The sequence below is a fragment of the Rana temporaria genome, chromosome 7, assembly GCF_905171775.1.
Source record: "Rana temporaria chromosome 7, aRanTem1.1, whole genome shotgun sequence".
In the NCBI taxonomy this organism is placed as follows: domain Eukaryota; kingdom Metazoa; phylum Chordata; class Amphibia; order Anura; family Ranidae; genus Rana; species Rana temporaria.
In genome coordinates, this window is record NC_053495.1 from 42,574,833 (window position 1) to 42,596,083 (window position 21,251).

The window sequence follows — 21,251 nt, forward strand, 5'->3', positions numbered from 1 at the left end:
AAGTCCTGGAGGCGAGTATACGAGGAGGTGATGAGGGAGCTAGAGATATCTGCATATCTGCATTAAAGGACATGAAATATGTATAAAACCTAATCACAAAAACAAACCAAGCACATACAATATGAAAATCAAATCCAATTTTTTCCCCTGAGCTTTTAAAAGAATAATGGGTGAAATTACATGGCAGTTTTCACACTTTAAATTCCACTAAAAACTCTCCACCTACATCTCCCAGCTCAATATTACCAAGCTGTCAGATGACACATTGAATACAAGCACATAGAACGATGAAACCCGAGATCTGCCTCAGAGAGCAAATCCAATTATCTTCCACACAGCAATCTCAATATATTTAATTTACGTATTGCGTCTCGTTATGTAAGTATCCACTTCAGACATCACAGAGCAGGACCTTGTTTTCCCAGTTTCAATACATCCCTGCAAATCGAATTCACAAGTGCCATTCCGCCTGGCTCTGTCATGTAACATGCTGTTCATAGACTGACTGAGGTCTGTAGAATTTTACCAGGAACTCTGAACCATCGTCAATCACAGAATAATATCCATCGTTCATATCAATTGCATTATTGGATAAGCACAACACACAATGGTATCACAGTAGCACATTTCCTGCTGCACGATGGGAGCAGATGTACAAAAAGTGTGGGATCAGGTATAGTTCTTGTTGCCTATAGCCAATCAGAACCTTTGGCTCATTCTTAAACATACATTGCAGCTATGACAAATGGAAGCCGATTGGTTGCTTTTTTTTTTTTTTTTTTTTTTTTTTTTCTTTTTCACGTCAGACTCTGCTCACATATAGCGGAGAGGCTAGCTCACGGTTCGCCCGCCCTTAGCGTCTCTCTTGCGGCTTCGCATCATTCGTGGGTTTTTTTTTTTCCTTTTCTTATGATTAAGTTCCTTTTCTTTTTTTTTTTTTTTTTTTTTTTGCCATTACAGGTTTGACATTTTTAAACTGTTAATTAATCTTTCCCCGCTTAACAAGTCTGACTGCATTCCTTGCTAGTATAACATTATTAGTCCCAACCCTTTTTTTTTTTTTTTTTTTTTTTTTTTTTTCCCCCCCCCCCCCCCAGATCTGTGTGCCATGTAATCTTCTTTATGCTTTCTCAGCTATCTGCTTCTATCATTCCCTGGGCGAACTTTTCTGAGGATTTGAATACTTTCCATTTTTCCCAAACCACCCTGTATTTGTCCTCTTCTCCTGTCTCTCTGCAGGCCAGAAACTCCATCTCTTCTATATATTCCACCCTTTCTATCCACTCTTTAATTGATGGCCTCTTTGGATGTAGCCAATTTTTTGGGATCAGAGCCTTAGCTGCATTTAATAACACTGGGACCAGAGTTGTTCCATATTGTTTTTTTGTTTTTTCAGTTCCATGAAACAGACAGGGCAGCGGGCTACATAGAATCGTCTCCCCTGTTATTTCTACAATATATTTCAAGATTTCTTTCCAATATTCCTGGATTCTCGGGCAGTCCCACCATATATGTAGAGTTGTTCCTTTTTGTTTACAGTTTCTCCAGCATAGCTCTGAATTTCTTGGATGAATCTTACTCATTCTTGATGGGGTCAGGTGCCATCGCACCATACATTTATAGTTTGCTTCTATGGTGGTAATGTCCGCGGCATGGTTGTATACTGCACCTATCATTTGTGTTTTATCAATTTTTTTACCGATATCGCTTTCCCATTTTTCTAAGAAAGGCAGTGTGTCTTGAGTCTCGAGTTCTGTTAATATCCCATATGCCTTTGATATTCCATGTGTCAGAGGCTTATCCATGCTGCATATTTTTTCTATTGGGTATAGTGTCTTATCTTCCCTAATTGGTTGTGGTAGTGTGCTCACAAAGTGTTTTAACTGCAAATACTCCCATTCACTCATATTTTGTTCCTTTTCCCCTATTTTTATCTCTTGTCTTAGTTTAATTTTCCCACGTGTAACAATATCTTTTAATTTTTTCTCCCCTAGGTGCTTTCCAAAACGTGTTCCATTTCCTGGTGGAAAAAAATTTGTGCCTGCTAATGGGGTTAATGGAGAGTTATACTCCCATTTTTCCCGTCTAAATATTGTGTCCCATATTCTAAATACGTTCCTTGTTATATTATGTGTGTTCGTGCTCAATTCCCTAATTTTCGGTGGTATCCATATATTTCTATTTAATTGTGTCCTACTTAATATTTCTTCCATACGTACCCATTTTTTTTTTGTGTATGCGTTTGTCCATTCTACCAACCTTGCTAAGTTTACAGCAAAATAATATCTTTTTATATCGGGGAGCCCCAACCCCCCTCCTTCTTTTTTCATGCTCAGCACTGGATAGCTTAATCTAGCCTTTTTTCCTGCCCATATATATTTCAAAATTACTGTTTTAATTACTTTAAAGAAGCTTTGCGGTATTTTTATTGGGAGCATTTGAAGTTTGTATGTTATCTTTGGTAATATCATCATTTTGAACGCATTAATCTTGCCTATCCAGGAGATATGTTTTTTTGCTAGGTTTTTCAGGTCTTGGTTAATGTCGTTGATTAAGGGGACAAAATTGGCCGAATAGAGTTTTTCAACTGTAGATGTAATTTTTATACCCAGGTACGTTATAGCTTCTTTTTCCCATGTAAATGGAAACTCTTTCTGAAGTTCTTCTGCTTCTTTTTTATCTATCCCTAAATTCAAAATTACTGTTTTTATCGGGTTTATTTTAAAGTTTGAGAGTTCACCGTATCTTTTTATTTCCTTTATGACATTAGGGAGGGAGACTCTCGGTTTGGTCAAGTATAGGAGTATGTCGTCTGCATACGCCGCCACCTTGTGTTCTTCATCTCCCACCCTCACCCCTCCTATCCCCGGGTTTTCCCGAATTTTTGCTAACAACGGTTCCAGGGCTATTACATATAGGAGAGGCGAGAGCGGGCAACCCTGTCTGGTTCCGTTTTCCATGTTAAACACAGACGACATACTCCCATTGACCTTCACCCTTGCCGTCGGGTGACTATACAAGTTCTTTACCCATTTCATGAACCTTGGTCCCAGGCCTATATTTTGTAAGGTTTCCATCATAAACCCCCAGTCGACTCTGTCAAATGCTTTTTCGGCATCTAAGGACATGAGTACGACTGGGGGTTTCTTTTTTGGATCTTGTTGTAACAGTAACAGAGTCCTTATGCTATTATCTCTTCCTTCTCTGCCCGCTACAAAGCCCGCCTGATCTGGGTTTATTAATTGCGGCATTAAACTTTTTATCCTAGTTGCTAATATTTTTGCGTATACTTTCAGATCTGCATTTAACAATGCTATTGGTCGATAGCTGGAGCACAACGTTCCATCTTTTCCCGTTTTAGGGATAATAGAAATATTTGCCAATAGAGATTCTTTTCTTATTTCCTCTTCCTCTCCTATTTTGTTAAAATAGTTGCACATCTCTGGGATCAAAAGTTCTTTAAATGTTTTGTAATATTTAATCGGCAAACCATCGGGGCCTGGGCTCTTACCACACAGTGTTTCCCGGAAGGCTCTGTGTACCTCATCTTGAGTTATTGGGGCCTCTAAGGATTCAATGTCGTTTTGGGAGATTTTAGGTAATTTCACTTCTTCTAAGTATTCCCTGATTTTCCTTTTTCTCATCCTTTCTTGCTCTTGGGTTTCATTAGTTCTTATTGAATATAATGAGCTATAAAAAGTCCGGAAGGACTCCGCGATTTCGGACGTCTTATATTTCATAAGGCCGTCTTGGTTTTTTATTTTTTCTATGTAGTTTTTTTTTTTTTTTTCCCTAGATATTCTAGCTAAAAGTTTCCCTGGTTTGTTCCCCCATTTATACCTCTCCTTTCTAACATTTTTAAATATGTCTCTTGTTTCAACCTTCATAAGATCTCTAAGCTGGGTCCTCTTTACAACAATTTCTTGGTATATTTCATTTTCTCCTCGCTCCTTATGCATTTGCTCCAGTTCAAATAGCTCAGTTGTTAATTTTTTCATGTTTAATTTTCTTATCTTTTTCTTCCCTGCTCCTATTGAGATTAGTTTCCCTCTGATGTATGCCTTATGGGCCTCCCATACAGTAGCTACCCTTACTTCAGGTGTGTTATTGAGGGTGAAATATTGCTCCAAATCCGTTCTCACTATGTTGTTTACCTCTATATCCTCTATAAGTTCTTCGTTTAAGTTCCATGATCCTTTTCTTTGCTCTGTCTCTTTGAATCTAATTTCCACTGTTACAGGAGCATGGTCTGAAATTGTGGTTACCCCTATTGAAGTTTTAACTACCTCTTCCAGTAACTCGTGGTCTACCATTATATAGTCCAGTCTTGAGTATGTTCCGTGGACGGAAGAGAAGTAGGTATAGTCCCTTTTATTTGGATGTGTAATCCTCCAAGGATCTATTAAACAGTAGTCATGCATTTTTTTTCTTAATATTCTAAACTGTTTAATATTTCGCCTCTGAGCCCCGGATGTACTATCCAGTTGATAGTCCATTGAGAGGTTGAAGTCTCCTGCTAGTATTATATGTCCTGATTTAAAGTCCATTAAAGCGTTCAAGATCCCCCTCAGATATTTGTATGGTTGGTTATTTGGGCAGTATATATTTGCTAACGTGTATTTTTTTCCTTGGAGTACTCCTTTTAGGAACAGATAACGACCGTCCGGGTCTACCTTCCTATCTTCTACTGTAAAAGAGATATTATTCCCTATTCCTATGGCAACCCCCTTAGCTCTTTTCTTTGGGGAGTCCCCATAATACCAAATGGGAACTGCCCGAGAATACAATCTGACATTAGAATCCAACGTTATATGCGTCTCTTGCAGGAAAACTATTTCAGCGGAATACCTTTCAACTTCTCTTAGTACCATATGCCTTTTTTCAGGGCAACTGAGACCTCTTACATTATATGTTAAGAAATTTATGTTTGTCATCGTTTTTTTTTTTTTTTTTTCCCGCTTTCTTGGGTATATATGTTCTTTCCTATTGCATGACACACAAGCCGATTGGTTGCTATGAGCAACTTCCTTAATGGTGCACTGTTCATCCATGCGGTTAAATAAATACACAATTCACATAGGATGAATGAGCTTTGCCTACACATTTGGACTTTGAGCAGAGTACAAAGGGGGAATTCGATAAAGGCGTTAAGATGTTTCTGGAGGTAGTTTCATTTTTATCTATCTATGCCTAATTCAAGCAAGATCTTGTGTCAGTTTTAATATTGCCAACACAGGTGACAACTCCAGGTAGTTTTAACTACTGCCTTTTTAAGAACCTGTGACAGCCACTGATTTATAAGGAAATACAGCTAGTTTCTTAAAGCGTAGTGTAACAGTCAGACAAGCCAGCAGACACGATCCATCTCATTTCCCAGAATAAACGAGGCATACGCTCTGTTCTCTGGTTTCAAAATGTATGAATGAATACTTTTAATGGTATCTTAGCTTTCTTATATACAGTACAAGCATGGTACAGTTAATCACAGGGACAAAGACACACTCCACCCACACATCACACAATGGGGGGGCTTCAATACACCTTCTCTTAGACATTGACATCCAGTTGAGTTAATTATTAGTCATTATCCAGACAGCCTGTCTCCGCATACAGCTTGACAAGTCACATTCCTTTACTAAACATAACTGACATGCTAATTCCCTACCCCTGAAAGGAGACATCTGACCTTTCAGACTTAATCAGTACAATAGACACAACACAGTATTAGCATCACACAATGGACAATGGAATGTCTAGCTCCAAAATGTATACTGATGCACTAAACTTCATAGGGGCCTGATTGAACTGTATGCCAAATGTGTATGCTGCGGTAGCTAGTAGGCTTATAATGCTGGATACAGCTTAAAGTGAATGCAGCTTAAATTTTATTTGACAGATCAAATATCCACATTCACCTATAGAAACCAAACTTCACATAGAGAGACCAATGAGACATGATTGCTGACTGTGCACTTAGAAAAAGCATAGCTGTGGTTTAGGAGGAAAATATAAGCTGCTAAGAGGGGTTAGAAAGCAGACTTTTTTGTTGGCAAGATTTTAGAAATTAAAATTAAATAAAATGTAATGAAAAAGCGATGATAGCCTCTCTTCATTCTTATTATTAGTATTCATTGTATTTAAACACAGATTGTTCTGCCTGCAACGTGGGTTTTCGGAAACCTGACCGCACTCTACTTTCCCAGTGCCGTTCCTTGACTGATGAGAACATTGTGCAACAATATCTCTTATTTACTGGAGGAAAAAAAGAATCTGCGATGCCCTCTGGAACCAATTACAATCCAGCGCTACTTTTTCCAGGACCAATTCGAAAATACATCAAAAGACCACCATGTTTTCTTTCCTCTTTCCTCTAGAATCAGACTGATGCTACAATTTTTCAAACATCAACCCTTCCAGGTCCAGTTAACAAGTCAAAGAGATTCTTCACGTAGCTACACCAGCATAACACACAAAAAGAATGTCACTAATCACAGTTCCATGAAATATTTAAATGTCAAACCATAGGACTTACCAGGTTGTGATTGGTGGAGTTGGAATCATCTTCAGGGAATGGAATGTAAACAGCTAAGGCCACACAATTGGCAAAAATTGCCACTAATATAAATATGTCAAATGGTCTGAAGAGATGGTTAAGGTCAAAAAACGATTATTTATGAATACATATTAAACATTTGGTGAACATGCTAGACTGACCAGGAACATACCCAGGACCCTCTGATGGAGCCTGACATTAAGTGGTTCCCTAGAACAGGGGTCTCCAAACTGTAGCCCGGGGGCCGGATGTGGCCCTTTGCTAGCTTTCATCCGGCCCTTTGGGCAGTATTGTTCCCAACTATATGAGGCACTATTCCTCCCAATGGCACTAACAACGGGGCAGTATTTCTTAGACTTATAGCAATGATGGAGCACTATTTCTCCTCCTACTGCCCACCAACACTGGGGCCATGTTTATTCTCACTGATGCTTGGCCCTGGAGCATTTTCTACCCCAACTGGTCAGAAATTGGCCCCCCCTGAAGTCTGAAAGACCGTAAACTGGCCCTTTGCTTGAAAAGTATGGAGACCCCTGTGCTAGAATATGTTTGACAAGTAATACTCAGACAAAAATGGTGAAAGGTCTGGGGGATAAAACATAACAAGAACGACTTCGGAAACTTAATACAGTCAGGTCCATAAATATTGGGACATTGACACAATTCTAATCTTTTTGGCTCTATACACCACCACAATGGATTTGAAATGAAACCAACAAGATGTGCTTTAACTGCAGACTTTCAGCTTTAATTTGAGTGTATTTACATCCAAATCAGGTGAACGGTGTAGGAATTACAATAGTTTGTATATGTGCCTCCCACTTTTTTAAAGGAACAAAAGTAATGGGACAATTGGCTGCTCAGCTGTTCCATGGCCAGGTGTGTGTTAATCCCTCATTATCCCATTTACAAGGAGCAGATAAAAGGTCCAGAGTTCATTTCAAGTGTGCTATTTGCATTTGGAATCTGTTGCTGTCAACTCTCAATATGAGATCCAAAGAGCTGTCACTATCAGTGAAGCAAGCCATCAGGCTGAAAAAAAAAAAAAAAACCATCAGAGAGATAGCAAAAACATTAGGTGTGGCAAAGAAAATGATTTTATGTTTATGATTGTTAATTTGTCCCATTACTTTTGGCCCCTTAAAAAGTGGGAGGCACATATACAAACTGTTGTAATTCCTACACCGTTCACCTGAATTGGATGTAAATACCCTCAAATTAAAGCTGAAAGTCCGCAGTTAAAGCACATCTTGTTTGTTTCATTTCAAATCCATTGTGCTGGTGTATAGAGCCAAAGAGTTGGAATTGTGGCAATGTCCCAATATTTATGGACCTGACTGTATGTACAGTCTGGAGGAAAGAAGGGAAAGGGGAGACATGATTGAATTCTTTAAATACATCAAGGGGGTAAATATGATTCAGGAGGGTATTCTTTTCAATATGAAACCAAAATCAAGAACATGGGTATGTGACCTCCAACTAACTGGGGGATACTTCAAAACTAATCTTAGAAAGTATTATTTTTTCTGAAAGGGTAGTTGATGCTGTGAAGAAACTACCAGCAAAGGTAGTGAGACAGTCAACAGTAAATGGCTTCAAACATGCTTGGGACAAACATAGATCTATACTCAGACAATAAAGTTAATAAAAAAGAAGCAACAAAAAAAAAATGTAAAAAAAGAAACAAAAAAAATGGGCAGACTCGATGGACTACTCACTTTTCTATATTTCTGCAATGGTTTATACAAGTGAATAGGGTTTCACCTATCTTCTATGTCATTAGGGAAATATAAGAGGTAGACAACATCCAACTGTTATAAACTCTATACTAGTAATTAAGTGATACAAAAAGACAAAAAGATAGATCTTTGGAATGAAAGGCCATAAGCCAGGGCTCACTAATGTTGTGGATGTGGTCCTAATATTTACAGAAAACCCTTTTATAGCAATTGGCTCTTGGATTTTTAGTAGGCAATGTAATTTGGGTTGTTGGGTCTTCTGAACAAAGTGTAGCTTTTTATTGATTATCTATAAAAAAAAAAAAAACTTGTGGATCTCCTGACTGAAGGCCCTAAGGCTGCATTCACACCTCCGCGACAAGATACGCCGCGTACGCGGCGTATTTTGCCGCGAGTGTGTAACTTTTTTTTTTTTTTTCACAAAGCCTTCCCATTGCTTTGTATGGCCGAACGCCAATGCCGCCTGAAAAAAAGGGTCCGGGACTTTTTTTCAGGCGACAGGCGTACGGCGTCTATGAGATGTGAACCATCGCCATAGACAGCAATGGGAATTCTCCCCTCTAGCGGCACAAGCGTCCGGCGTTGGGCGTTTTGTCGCCTAGATGTGAATGGGCTCTAAAATGCAGTAAGAATTAGCATTCTAATGTCCCACGTCATCCTAAAAAAATGATCTAACCTTCAAATATATTCTAGAACCTTGTAAAGCCAAGACAGCACATAGAGTAACTCTTCTGCTCAATGTCCATTTCAAATTGATCACAGTTGGCAAATAGAAAAGAAAAGGATACTTCCATTCTACTATACTGATACAGGCTCTCCGGATTGGGTTATTCAAAGACAAACAGAAAAGGGCACGGGCTGGTCTATTGTTTGTTGAGCCTCCCCCTTGTTTTTTGCTCTTGGCATACTGTTGCCGTTTTTTCTGTGACAGGGATCCAACCGGCAGGGGCTCGGTGGCACTCATATTTTGGGCAGCCTTGGCCTGTCTAGCAGCATCGATTGCAGCTTGCCAAGATAGGACAGTCTGTTTGGATGGTGCTGAAGTCCTGGACTGGAGACTTGGCCCATCAACAGCAAGTGGAGGTCGTTTGCTACTTGCATAGTTCGCCCCTGTGAAAAAAAAAAAAAGAAGCACATTAAAGATATGTTTAATTGGAAAATACTTTTTAAATAGACTTATGTATAGCATTTTATATTTATGTAATAAAGGCTATTTAAAAAAAAAAACTCTATGCTTGCTTAGCCTTCTCAAATTATTTTGACCTTATGTTAGCCTGTCACTAAATCTCTGGCTCGCAGTCTCTGCTGTAATTCATCCCAAAGGTGTTCTATTGGGTTGAGGTCAGGACAAGTCAAGTTCCTCCACCCCAAACTCGCTCATCAATGTCTTTATGGACCTTGGTTTGTGCACTGGTGTGCAGCCATGTTGGAACAGTAAGGGGCAATCACCCAAACTGTTCTCACAAAGTTCAGAGCATGAAATTGTCTAAAATGTATTGGTATGCTGACTCCTTAAGAGCTCTCGTCACTGGAACTAAGGAGCCAAGCCCAACTCCACACCATAATCCCCCCTCCACTAAATGTTTTGGACCAGTGCACAAAGCAAGGTCCATAAAGACATGAACGAGCCAGTTTTGGGTTGAGGAGCTTAACTGGCCTGACCCCCAAATTGATAAAACACATTTGGGATGAATTCGAGTGGAGACTGCAAACCAGGCCTACTCGTCCAACATCAGTGCCTGATCTAACTAACGCGCTTCTGGAAGAATGGTCAAACATTCCCATAGACACACTCCTAAACCTTGTGGACAGGTTTCCCAAAAGAGTTGAAGTTGTTATATCTGCAAAGGGTGGGCCAACTCAGTATTGAACCCTACAGATTAAGATTGGGATGCCATTAAAGTTCATGTAATATAGTGCATCAGTTTGCCATTGACCAATGCTGAGTTGTTTAAAAAAAAAAAAAAAAAAAACATGTATTGTGCAAGACCAGTTTTTTTCAAGTAAGTCTACTTGAAATGGAAGAGAGTCCATCAATAAGCTCTTCTGCAGATTTGTGTTCATTTGTGGCGGAACTCTATTCTGCCACCTCCGGCTCTCATCCCTCTGTTCCCGCTCCCCTCTGTCACTTGTAAACACAGAAGACTTCTGTGTTTACAAGGGAAAGCTTTGCTTCCAGCATCTTTCCAATGTACACAGTTCCCCAAAACCTGAGAGAGAGAGAGAATGATCTCCCTGCCTACACAGAGGGCTGCCTACACAGTGGGGTATAACAGCACACCCCTGAACTTTGCACTTTGTGCGTAGTATACTCTTGCACTCTGCACTCTATACGTAGCATACTCCCGAACTTTGCAAGCTGTACGTAACGCACTCCTGAAGAATAAAAGACTAGATACATAGTGGTACAGATACAACCGGCCCTCTGAGGGCAACCATATGGCTGATGCGGCCCACGATTAAATTGAGTTTAAATTGTCACACTTGATAATGTAAAAAGCATTGTGCATTTTTGACAAAACCCATAATATCCAAGGTTCCTGCATCATCGAGGCAGCATTTAGGGGGCTGTGAGAGTTTTGTAGATTTGTGCTGACTGGTTAGGGGAATCTTGCATTTCATGGAATTTGTGAGATATGCATCTACAGCAAGTAATTTTGTGAGTACAAGACATTTTGTGTGAATAAAATGTATTGAAGATTACACTATGATCTCTCTGTATGTGTCGTAGTGTAACGGGCGCTCTCGGCGCCGCATTGCGTTCCACGCTGGAACGCATACCGCGCCATGACATCATCGGGCGGCGCCACGTGCGTTCCACCGTAAAACGCGGAAGTGCGGCACGAATCAGTGCTATGCACTACACCTGCCGGGGACCTATAAACAGAACAGTGTGCAGACTGCACACTGTTCTATTATTGTCGGCCGTAGCCGCCTTAGCTACTTTTAAACTACATGTACCATTTATGCCTTAAACTGGGAACCATCCACTCCTGGATCCATGCTGGTGACCTTGCTGTAGATGCTGCGGACACCCCGGGATACCCCCCACCAGGAGACCCTCCAAGGACGAGTCCCTTGCTGCTGCAATACTCTCTTTATTGGAAAACTCTCATACCTGCAAAACGGATAAGTACTATTACAATTACCCGCTTCACATATAGCCGTTACAAGTACGGTATTTAAAATTGGCTTATTTAATGCTATCCTGCTGCTTGGGATTATTTGGCGCATCTTCAGCTGACTGCTGAGGAATACCTTAAAAGGGACATACACTTTCAATTCAATTACGCTAAAGTTGTCTCTCTTAAGTAAATTGCTATTGCATGCGGTATTCTCATATGCTACGTGCCTGACATACGTTGTTACTTGTATACGGGCTTCGCCCTTAAAGCGGAGTTCCGGCCACAATTTTAAATATAAAAACTTTTTAAATATAAATACCCCTGTAATACACAAGCTTAATGTATTCTACTACAGTTAGTCTGTAAATTAAGGACCATTTTGTTAGGTTGTTACAGCATTTAGACACTTTATAAAACAGAATTTGACTGGGGCCATCTTAAGTGTGGGCATCATGAAGCCAGACTGTATGACTTCCTGGATTTCAGCCTCGCACATGCTCAGTGCTGTACAAGCAATGTAATGGTTTCAGATCAGGTTTCAATAGCAACGGGAGTGTCAGAGGAAGTGACAGGGGTGGGTGACGGGGAGGATGGAGATGACAGGGGTGGGTGACGGGGAGGATGGAGATGACAGATGGAGATGACAGGGAGGATGGAGATGACAGGGGTGGGTGACGGGGAGGATGGAGATGACAGGGGTGGGTGACGGGGAGGATGGAGATGACAGGGGTGGGTGACGGGGAGGATGGAGATGTAAGATGGAGATGACAGGGAGGATGGAGATGTAAGATGGAGATGACAGGGAGGATGGAGATGACAGGGGTGGGTGACGGGGAGGATGGAGATGACAGGGGTGGGTGACGGGGAGGATGGAGATGACAGGGGTGGGTGACGGGGAGGATGGAGATGACAGGGGTGGGTGACGGGGAGGATGGAGATGACAGGGGTGGGTGACGGGGAGGATGGAGATGACAGGGGTGGGTGACGGGGAGGATGGAGATGACAGGGGTGGGTGACGGGGAGGATGGAGATGACAGGGGTGGGTGATGGGGAGGATGGAGATGACAGATGGAGATGACAGGGAGGATGGAGATGACAGGGGTGGGTGACGGGGAGGATGGAGATGACAGGGGTGGGTGACGGGGAGGATGGAGATGACAGGGGTGGGTGACGGGGAGGATGGAGATGACAGATGGAGATGACAGGGGTGGGTGACGGGGAGGATGGAGATGTAAGATGGAGATGACAGGGAGGATGGAGATGTAAGATGGAGATGACAGGGAGGATGGAGATGACAGGGGTGGGTGACGGGGAGGATGGAGATGACAGGGGTGGGTGACGGGGAGGATGGAGATGACAGGGGTGGGTGACGGGGAGGATGCAGATGACAGGGGTGGGTGACGGGGAGGATGGAGATGACAGGGGTGGGTGATGGGGAGGATGGAGATGACAGGGGTGGGTGACGGGGAGGATGGAGATGACAGATGGAGATGACAGGGGTGTGTGACGGGGAGGATGGAGATGACAGGGGTGGGTGACGGAGAGGATGGAGATGACAGATGGAGATGACAGGGGTGGGTGACAGGGAGGATGGAGATGACAGGGGTGGGGCTGTATATTGGCGTATCTCTAGCAGACAGCACACACACATGGTTTGATCTCTGCTAACACTGATGACAGGCTGGACACACACCCCCGGCTGCTGTCATCTTCATCCCAGCCAGCCGGCATTGAGGAGCCCACACTGCTGCACGGTCCCCCCCCCCCTCCTGATACCCCGCCCACATTCGTCCAGCGGCCAGATTATTGCTGGGATCCTGAGAGTGACAGGGGGTGGGACCGCATGTTTCAAAGACAACCGCAATGCTTCCCTTGGCGGTGGGCGGGGCTGTTAAACATCTCTCCGCCTCCGCCCGCCCTCCAGCCCGCCCCCTCCAGCCCGCTCGCTCGAGCTGAAACAGCGGCGATCCTTCAGCCCTGCCTCCTGGGATTGATCACAAACATGTCCCAGGAGGTATAGCAGCGCTGCGCCGCGGCGGGAGAAAGAAACTCACAGCGATAACAAAGTGAGTTTTTAAAATAAAAAATAAACACATGCCAAATATGTTTAAGGGGGCAGTATGCTATACAAAGCTTTAAAGTTAAAAAAGAGGGTGGAACTCCGCTTTAAATACATGTTCCCTTAAAAACTTTACTTAGCTAGCGGTTGGAGGCATGTTGTAATACCTCCGCCCTTAGTAGCTCAACGCATTCCTATATGTGAGAGAGATGATGTAGTGACCCCCCAAACTCCTGTTCTCTGATTGGAGTGACACCTGGGGCCTACTACTAAAATCTCACAAAACATAGGGACGTGCATTGAAATCCCTGCTAGCCGCAGTTGTGGTTCACTCGCGTTCACTAGAGCGGTTACACGTAGATATGTCTAAAAAGTTGAAAGATGATGCTATACACAAACGAACTCAATAATGAACAACAGTTGTGATTTTTTGAAATTTTTGTGGTGCTTTACAGTATTTACACCAGCCTTTCTCAAACTTTTTAACATGAAGGAACCCTTAGGCACCCTTTCACACTGACCAGTCGAGTCTGCCTGTCAGTTTTTCAGGCAGACCTGATCGTCCATAGCTCTCTATGGAGCGGCAGATGTCCGCTTACACCCGCCAGCACCCAATCTGATCCTGCCTGCTAAAAAGAGGATGCACGGGGATCCGTTCCCCATCCGCCTGTCAGATGGAAATGGAAAGGCACACGCGGAGAGGGGAACTATTCTGCACATCTTCTGGTCCTGCCCTAGACTCCAGAGATTCTGGAGAGAGGTTCACAGGATAACACAGCAATTTACCGACCGATCTATCACGTTTGACCCAGCCTACTTCCTCCTACACGCTAACGACACACCAGCCCGCATATAGGGGGCTTCAGTTGTGCGCAGCGAAGTCCTGTATCCCAATTTTATGGAAGACCACGACCCAGCCAACTATTAGACGGGTGGACGAAGTAAGCAGACTAGAGGACTTGATCCTAACCAGCCAAAACAGACAAGAGAAAAACAAAAGAAAGAAGCGCCTCTGAGTATACTGCTTTTAATTTAAAACATAAAAATATATATCCAGCACTTACATCAAAGTAGTATGGTGCAGTCGTGGAGGCTGGCGTGCATCTATGACAGACAGTCCGCAAAGCGTGAGATGTAGGCAGCCGGAGAGAGCCGGGGGGAGGAACGGCTAAGTCCTAGTTGTTATGCCGCTGCTGGGCAATGGAATCATCAGCTGTTGCGTGACGTCAGGTCGGACGGAGGCTGAGGGGGACCACAACGCGTTTCAGAGCCTGCGCACGGAGAAGACCAGCGCGCTCCTTTTTCAAGTGTAATGAGTGGAAGACAGAGCTCATATTTTAAACAGTCATGTGGTTCGTGCCGACCAATCGGCATACAAGGATAACGAGCAATTAAAATAAATGGAATTGCTTGGTTGAAACTGACAGCGGGACAAAGATTATATATATATACACTTAAACTGGAAAAGTATAATCTAAATAAGGTGAAGATTAAATGATTATCTATATATGCATAATGAAAGCAGCTATATAGTGCGGGAAGCGTGTTTAGACAGGTTAAAGGATAAAAGCCACGTATTAAAAACATTGGACACTAGAGGGCCGCCAGAGAAAAAAATATATATGTAGAGCCAGTGCCTCAGTTTAAAGTTGTATTATAATAGGAATGCTTATAAGGGGCGTTGCTTCGGGTAGTGGCAATAAGACCCGAAAGGCTGTGATGAGACAAATATAAATATAAAAATGACATGAGATTAAATGTAAATATAAATAAGAATTAATCATATAAAAAATATAATAAGTAATAAAATACAATATAAAGACAAGTAGGAACAATCATTGAGCATATCAGGCCTAAGTGTAAATGGAAGCTGATACGTGATAAAGTATAAGGGGATATAGGGGGTGGGAGGGGGGGGAAGAGGGGGGGGGGAAAAGAAGAGAAAAGAAAAATAGGCGTGTAGGTGGGGCTGCATACATAAACACACATATGTATGCATGCATCCACATATACATGTTGAGATGTAATAACACAGTGAAGTTTAAAATGTAAAGAATATATATATATTTTTGGATATTTAAAGAATGGCGTTAACATCTAGTTCTTCGTTGAGGCCGAGAGGAGAGAGACAATCAAGAGTAAATATCCAGAAAGTCTCGCGTTCGCACAGTCTGGAAAAACGCTCAGCCTCAGAGAGGCCCCTAGGTATGGATTCAATGACCCATACCCGTAGGCCTTCCGTAGACCGGTCGTGATGCTCCAGGAAATGGCGAGGCACACTATGTTCGTCACATCCAGCCTCAACGAAGCGTCGGTGTGCACCAAACCGCTGTCTCAAAGGGTTGATGGTGCGACCAACATAAAGTAGTTTACAGGGGCATGTAATACAGTACACCACATAGTCGCTGGAACAATTGTGAAAATTGTCCAGCGAGTATGATTTACCTCTGTGGAAGAAATCTTTTTGGCCATGAGTGACAAATGGACAGGTTTTGCACCTGGGTTTGTTGCACCTGTACATCCCTTTTAGTGGGATCAGACAGGTGGAATCTAGCGGTTTAAGACTTTTTAACCTACTGGGTGCTATCTTATTTTTGAGTGTAGGGGCTCTTCTGTAAGTTACTTTAGGTTTATCACACAAGGTAGTAGCTAAGTGGGGGTCCTGTTTAAGTATGTTCCAATGTTTTGAAAGGATTTGTTCCATTTTTTTGTATTGTCCATGGAAACCGGTGATAAAACGCACAGCAGGTTTTTCTGGTGATTTAACAGTTTTGGGTTTTTTTCCGGGGAGAAAGATATTGTAAGCATGATCTATTAATGATTCGGGATATCCTTTTTCAAGGAATTTTTGTTTTAAATGAGCACTTTGGAGAATATAGTCGCTATCTTTGGTACAGTTTTGGCGTAATCGGCAGAATTGGCCTTTAGGTATGTTTTTAACCCATAATGGATGATGACAACTATCATAATGCAGGTAAGAATTTCCTGCAGTGGGTTTAGTGTAGTTGCGGACGAATATATTGTTGTGTTCGTGACATAATTCTAGGTCGAGAAAGGCCAGAGATTCCTGATTCCACACGAAAGAGAAAGAGAGTCCTAACTGATTGACATTACAGTGATCGACAAAACTATTCACCAAATTGGGGGGACCGTCCCAGATGATCACAATGTCGTCGATGTATCGGCCGTAAAAAATGATGTGTCTTGAAAAAGGGTTGTCTTTCCATATGGCTAGGTTCTCCCAAAGACCCATGGTCAGGTTGGCATAGGAAGGGGCAAAATTTGCCCCCATAGCTGTCCCATGGGTCTGTAGGTAGAAGTCGCCTTCAAAATGGAAATAATTATGATTAAGGCAAAAGGAGGTAGCCTCTAGAATGAAGGCCATCTGTTTTGAATTAAGCAGGGGATCAGAGAATAAGAATTCCTGTATCGCACGAAGGCCAATATTATGGGGAATGGAAGTGTATAAGGAATTGACATCCAAAGACAACCAGGAGTAGTTCTCCTGCCAAGCATACGGGGACAAGAGTTCCATGAGATGTATAGAATCACGTATGTACGATGGGAGTTTCTGTGCTAGGGGCTGCAGGAAAGAATCTATGTATAATGAAAAGCCACTGGTTACACTGTTCATAGAGGCAACGATAGGCCTACCGGGTGGATGTAATGAATCTTTATGAACCTTTGGTAGGTGGTAAAAATATGGGGTGCTATAGAAGTCTTTTCGTAGAAAAGCTGCTTCTTTCTTGTCAATGACTAGGTCAACTGTGGCTTGTGAGATAAGAGTGTCGGCTTCTTCACGGAAAAGGGGGAGGGGATCAATTGTTAGTTTTTTATAAGTGTTAGTGTCGGCTAGTAATCTCAAGGCTTCAAGCACATAGGTCTGTCTGTCCTGGATTACGATGCCTCCACCTTTATCAGCTGGTTTGATTATGAGGTCAGGATTGTTGAGGAAACGTTTGAGGGACGCTCTCTCTCCTGATTTAAGGTTAAAATTGTGGTGTTTATTTAAGAGGGCTGACTGTTGGCATAGCTGTTGGCACACCCCCTATATCCCCTTATACTTTATCACGTATCAGCTTCCATTTACACTTAGGCCTGATATGCTCAATGATTGTTCCTACTTGTCTTTATATTGTATTTTATTACTTATTATATTTTTTATATGATTAATTCTTATTTATATTTACATTTAATCTCATGTCATTTTTATATTTATATTTGTCTCATCACAGCCTTTCGGGTCTTATTGCCACTACCCGAAGCAACGCCCCTTATAAGCATTCCTATTATAATACAACTTTAAACTGAGGCACTGGCTCTACATATATATTTTTTTCTCTGGCGGCCCTCTAGTGTCCAATGTTTTTAATACGTGGCTTTTATCCTTTAACCTGTCTAAACACGCTTCCCGCACTATATAGCTGCTTTCATTATGCATATATAGATAATCATTTAATCTTCACCTTATTTAGATTATACTTTTCCAGTTTAAGTGTATATATATATAATCTTTGTCCCGCTGTCAGTTTCAACCAAGCAATTCCATTTATTTTAATTGCTCGTTATCCTTGTATGCCGATTGGTCGGCACGAACCACATGACTGTTTAAAATATGAGCTCTGTCTTCCACTCATTACACTTGAAAAAGGAGCGCGCTGGTCTTCTCCGTGCGCAGGCTCTGAAACGCGTTGTGGTCCCCCTCAGCCTCCGTCCGACCTGACGTCACGCAACAGCTGATGATTCCATTGCCCAGCAGCGGCATAACAACTAGGACTTAGCCGTTCCTCCCCCCGGCTCTCTCCGGCTGCCTACATCTCACGCTTTGCGGACTGTCTGTCATAGATGCACGCCAGCCTCCACGACTGCACCATACTACTTTGATGTAAGTGCTGGATATATATTTTTATGTTTTAAATTAAAAGCAGTATACTCAGAGGCGCTTCTTTCTTTTGTTTTTCTCTTGTATACACCGAGCTGGCTTCGCTCCCGGATAGCAGCCCTGAACTACTGCCTTCAACCACATCAGTTCCTTACTTTTATTTTCATCCACCACAGCCTTTTTAGGCTTTTTTGCTGGGACTGAACCTATCATGGATTTCTGATATGAACTACCATACCACATATCCCCAATGTGTTTTTATCTTAAACTAATCGATTCTCTCAACCAATTTTATCTTTATTATTTTTATTAATTTTTAACCCTTTATTTGATTGTTGTGTGCAAACACCCTGAGCGCTGTACTCCATCCATTTGTTTCTGTTTTTCCTTGAAGTCTTGTATAGCAGCTAGGTTTGATTGTCCGACTTTCATCTTATTAGTAATTATTTTCCAGTAATTATCTTCCATTTGTCATGCCCAGTCAATGACTATTTTTTATATATAGATAGAACCTTTCACCTTTTGGTATTTTAGGACATTGCTCATTATTTTAACAGCATCTTTGTGCCTTTGCTGACCAAAAAACTTTCTAGCCACTTCATAATTTTAGACTTATTATCCCAAACTCCAGTCCTCAATATATATAAAAAATATATACATTATATTTTGACCAGATGGAACTAATCAATGAAATAGAATACCATAAATATGATGTTTTAGATACCCTATATACTAGTCTGCCCTCTGACCTTTTTTGTGATTCCTCTAAACTTTCTCGCCCCGATAGATACTCTCTCTGTGGCAAATTCAAAAAATTAGAAAGACTCATCAATTCCACCAACACACAATGGTGGGATGAGTTTTTTCTCAAAAAATATCTAGAATATAAAATCTCTCCCAGAGGCTTGAGAATTCTCAAGACCTGTTCCTTCTTAGATGTCTCCCACAATGCAGAGTGGGAAGGAATAGCTGAGTTCTGCACTAATAAATTAATAGGAGTACTCATCAGTCAAAGACACATTAAATATGATGAGTTAGTACATCACACACAGATGGTTTCGTTAGAAATTACATCACTCCAACAAAAACTTCCACCAACTTGGCTAGAGACCCTGAAAAAGAACACCAAAACTCATGAGAATTTTCTCATTAAAACTAAATTGGGTAAATTTCATAGGGATTTAGACGATTATCGTCAAAATAAGATCTTCTCATGGAAGAACAATTCCTCTATACCAGCTCTTATGTCCATCTTACCGTATTCTAAAATAATCCCACGTGTAGCTTTAAAACACACAGATATACCTGTGCACAGTACTTCCACTACACCTTGTAGAGCCCGCCCGTTACCCCAAAGGGCCCAACCTATACATAGACAGAGAAATAGGCCATCAATTCAACCTATAGCATCTCCGTCTACCTCCACTTCTATTCCAATACTTGGTGAAACAGTGTCCTCTGTAATTTTAACATCCAATATCACCTCCACTGATATCGTTGTACCATGCACCACTAATCCTGGCATTGCACTTAGTTCCTCCTCTAATATCACCAATATAGGTACTAATTTTGTTACTCCAGATGTTCCCCCATCCACCTCATTTGACTTAATCTTAGGCGATTTTAATAGAGAGGAAATACCATCATACTCCACCTCGTTGTCATTTTCGCCTTTTTTAGAAAAGGGTCCCCACTCCAAACACCGGCTAAAAAGAAAACACATAGACGAGGATGCAGGGGAGGACGTAGAAAACATCACCCTGAGTGCCAAACAGCAAAAACTATAAAGTTATTTAATTTGTCCTCTCACATATTGTCTCCTGAAGATTCCGCACTATTGAGTAGGGGACTAACTTTCTCCCCCACTATCCAACCCAATCCATTCCAATTATTTAAAGATCTTAATAAATTTATTAGGAATCTTACCCTCAAGAGATTTTATCATATACAATCCCTTAAGGACACCTTGTCATCGAAAGAGTCTTCACCTATCTCCATTTCCAATGAGACTACTATAAACCTCTCTCTTCATGAAACGTCCCACATGAGCCCATTACTCGTAGACGATGGCGAGTTTAACTCTGAGCTTGACTTTCATTTACTCACTCAACACTTGGTTACCTCACCACCCATTATACATACATCCTTCAAACCCAAATCACTATTTTTCCCTACAAAATCGAAGGGACCGTATCTAGAATCATTCTATAGAGTAGTGTTCGCTGAATTCCAAGAGCTATGCCAACAGTCAGCCCTCTTAAATAAACACCACAATTTTAACCTTAAATCAGGAGAGAGAGCGTCCCTCAAACGTTTCCTCAACAATCCTGACCTCATAATCAAACCAGCTGATAAAGGTGGAGGCATCGTAATCCAGGACAGACAGACCTATGTGCTTGAAGCCTTGAGATTACTAGCCGACACTAACACTTATAAAAAACTAACAATTGATCCCCTCCCCCTTTTCCGTGAAGAAGCCGACACTCTTATCTCACAAGCCACAGTTGACCTAGTCATTGACAAGAAAGAAGCAGCTTTTCTACGAAAAGACTTCTATAGCACCCCATATTTTTACCACCTACCAAAGGTTCATAAAGATTCATTACATCCACCCGGTAGGCCTATCGTTGCCTCTATGAACAGTGTAACCAGTGGCTTTTCATTATACATAGATTCTTTCCTGCAGCCCCTAGCACAGAAACTCCCATCGTACATACGTGATTCTATACATCTCATGGAACTCTTGTCCCCGTATGCTTGGCAGGAGAACTACTCCTGGTTGTCTTTGGATGTCAATTCCTTATACACTTCCATTCCCCATAATATTGGCCTTCGTGCGATACAGGAATTCTTATTCTCTGATCCCCTGCTTAATTCAAAACAGATGGCCTTC

The 21,251-nt window shown here is 41.8% G+C and overlaps 1 protein-coding gene across 1 annotated transcript in view; it reads right to left on the reverse strand.

The window, feature by feature from the left end:
• CACNA1D (calcium voltage-gated channel subunit alpha1 D) overlaps window positions 1-21,251 on the reverse strand; it is a 462,312-nt gene that overhangs the window by 394,573 nt on the left and 46,488 nt on the right. The window contains exons 2-3 of the mRNA XM_040359270.1: window positions 9,081-9,402; window positions 6,533-6,638 (exon numbers count right to left, since the gene is read on the reverse strand). Of these exons, the coding sequence (XP_040215204.1) occupies window positions 6,533-6,638; window positions 9,081-9,402 (428 nt within the window). The remainder of the gene's footprint in view (window positions 1-6,532; window positions 6,639-9,080; window positions 9,403-21,251) is intronic.